Here is a 2,365-nt window from a genome sequence, read left to right on the forward strand (position 1 = left end):
ACCTTGTATCACTATTGCCATTCTTGTTCCTGGATTCTGCATGTAGTGAGCTTTTACCTCTCATCTGTACCTGTGCACATGTTCCAGTCTAGTCCACAGTGAAAGGCACTTCTGGGGTCATGTTAGTAGGGGGTGAGGAAGCCTCAAGGAACCAGAGGAATATTGTGTGTTTCATTTCATTGGTGCTATACTGCACCCTGGTTGACTCCTCTCTTCCTTGGTTCCCTTCTGTGAGGAGATGTCCCATTGTCTACAGATGGGTTTCGGATCTCTGCTCCGACCCCTCTTATTCTTAACAATATGTTTTTGTTTGTTTGTTTGTTTGTTTTGGGTCTTCTGATGTCTGTTGCTAGATCCTGTCAACACTTCATGATTGCAGAGGCTGGTGTGCTTCTTCCATGTGGGTTTATTGCTTTTCTGCTAGATGGCTGCTTGTTTAACTTCAAGCCTTTAAGACCCCAGATGCTATATATTTAGATAGCCAGGCACCATCCACTTTCTTCGTCACAGTTGCTTATGCACCTATTTTGTCTTCAGCGATTGTGCCGGGAGAGTGAGCATCACAGAATGCCAGGTTGGTAGAGCAAAGTGTTCTTGCATTGAGGGAGGGCATGAGCAGAGGTCTGAAGTCCATCCACTATCTCAGTCTATTGCCATATAAATATATGTACATAGGCCCAAACCTCTATTTTTGTGAAGTAATGTATTTACTATGTACACACCGATGTTTATACCTCTATCCTTAGCTTTGCTTCCTAGATCTTCCCTCTGTTTCCTTTTCCTTTCTGCCTGCCCCACTATTGTGCTTCTCCTTCTTCCACCTCTTAGTAATTCCTCTCAGGTAGATTGCTGTTGCACCAACACCCCCAAGATCTCTACGTCCTCGTTGTTGATTTCAATTCTGTAGCTGCTCCCCTTTGTGTGGCGTTGTTTGCTTTCCGTTCCCTACCCCTCCCTCCTTCTCCCGCCAGGTCCCTCTGGATCTGTAGGTCTCATTGCTTTTCTCCTTGAGCATGCAACAGTTCATTTGAAGTCTTCCTTATTCAGTATTCAGTTGTCACATGCTTATGAGGTGTTGGAAAGTACAGTGGCTTGGCTAGAGATCCATATTTGTACTCATTCCAAAAAAAGGTGACCCCATGTAGAAAATGTTCTACTCCACCTAGATGATCTTATTATATACTTAAACATTTTTTTGAAATGTTGCTGTAAAAATATTCTATTTGCTTATGTGCACGTTGTTCATATTTAAAATTGAGTACTGTTCAATTTCTCTCAAATTATTAAAGGGAAAAGACACCACACTATGAAAACATTAACATCAAGAAAGAGCAACAGCAAGATTGTTCCTCGTATTTCCCACGGTTTTATGATGTAATAATATCACAGGAAGAAAAAAAGGTAAGCTGAAAAATAGCTGCTTCATTGATTTTGTGATTGGTAAGGTCCCTGAGTCCTGTTACTTCCTCTTGCCTGATACCATGTACTCAATGAGTATATGTGGAAGGAGTCATACTTAATATTCTAGTCAAGTAGTCACTGTTTCTGCTTAAGCAATCTTGTATTCAAAGACTCACTACTCCTAAAGTGCCCTGGTGATGCTTTTGGGAAAGCAGTATAGTGGTACCTCAAAGCCAGCGGTTCAAATCTCCCAGCCACTTGCAGGAGAAAGATGTGGTTATCTGCTCTCAAAAAGATTTACGAATGTTCCGAACCTTTATGTGGGCTTACTATGAGCTGGAATAAACTTGTTGGAGTAAATTTTTGGGTGCTCCCAAGGTTTCTTATTTCAACAGTGGACAGCTGTATTTCTTAAAATGTACTTATACTGACATAAATTTGACTGCCCAGTTGTTATTTACATCTTTGCATGATTTGTCTCTCTTTAAATTTTTCCCAGTTAGGGTAACTATCTTTTAGGTATCTTTGACTTGTTCTCGTTATTTGACATCAAGATAAGTCATCTAGGTACCTTCTTCAGTTTGAAAATACCCCATTTTGGGGGCATGATACCTAGAATTTAGCATAATATTTTTTGAATATTCTTATAAGTACATTTTGAGTTTTCCAACTTCCTAGTTCTGGGTAGTGTATGTTTATACAGGTAGTCCTTGGGTTACAACATATGCACAACCTGTAGTTAAAAAAAAGTTCTTATAAAACCTATTATATTAAAAAGTTGAGGTTTGTACAGTAGTTTAAATAACAAACATACTTTGTGATACATACCCAAACATTGTTATTATCATTGTGTTGTTATATTAAAGATATTTTGGTATATATGGAAGTATTTCTTTAATGTTGTTTTATGCATTGAGAAGTGCACTAAAACAAATATTTGACTAACTGATGTTAGATAAGAATG

General features: G+C 38.7%; 1 protein-coding gene across 1 annotated transcript in view; it reads left to right on the top strand.

Moving 5' to 3' along the window:
- Positions 1 to 2,365, top strand: part of STPG2 (sperm tail PG-rich repeat containing 2) — a 583,185-nt gene that overhangs the window by 43,948 nt on the left and 536,872 nt on the right. The window contains exon 6 of the mRNA XM_045284289.1: positions 1,290 to 1,401. Within this exon, the coding sequence (XP_045140224.1) occupies positions 1,290 to 1,401 (112 nt within the window). The remainder of the gene's footprint in view (positions 1 to 1,289; positions 1,402 to 2,365) is intronic.

The sequence above is a fragment of the Echinops telfairi genome, unplaced genomic scaffold, assembly GCF_000313985.2.
Source record: "Echinops telfairi isolate 266 unplaced genomic scaffold, ASM31398v2 ScPeMD7_7468;HRSCAF=8506_0, whole genome shotgun sequence".
Classification (NCBI taxonomy): domain Eukaryota; kingdom Metazoa; phylum Chordata; class Mammalia; order Afrosoricida; family Tenrecidae; genus Echinops; species Echinops telfairi.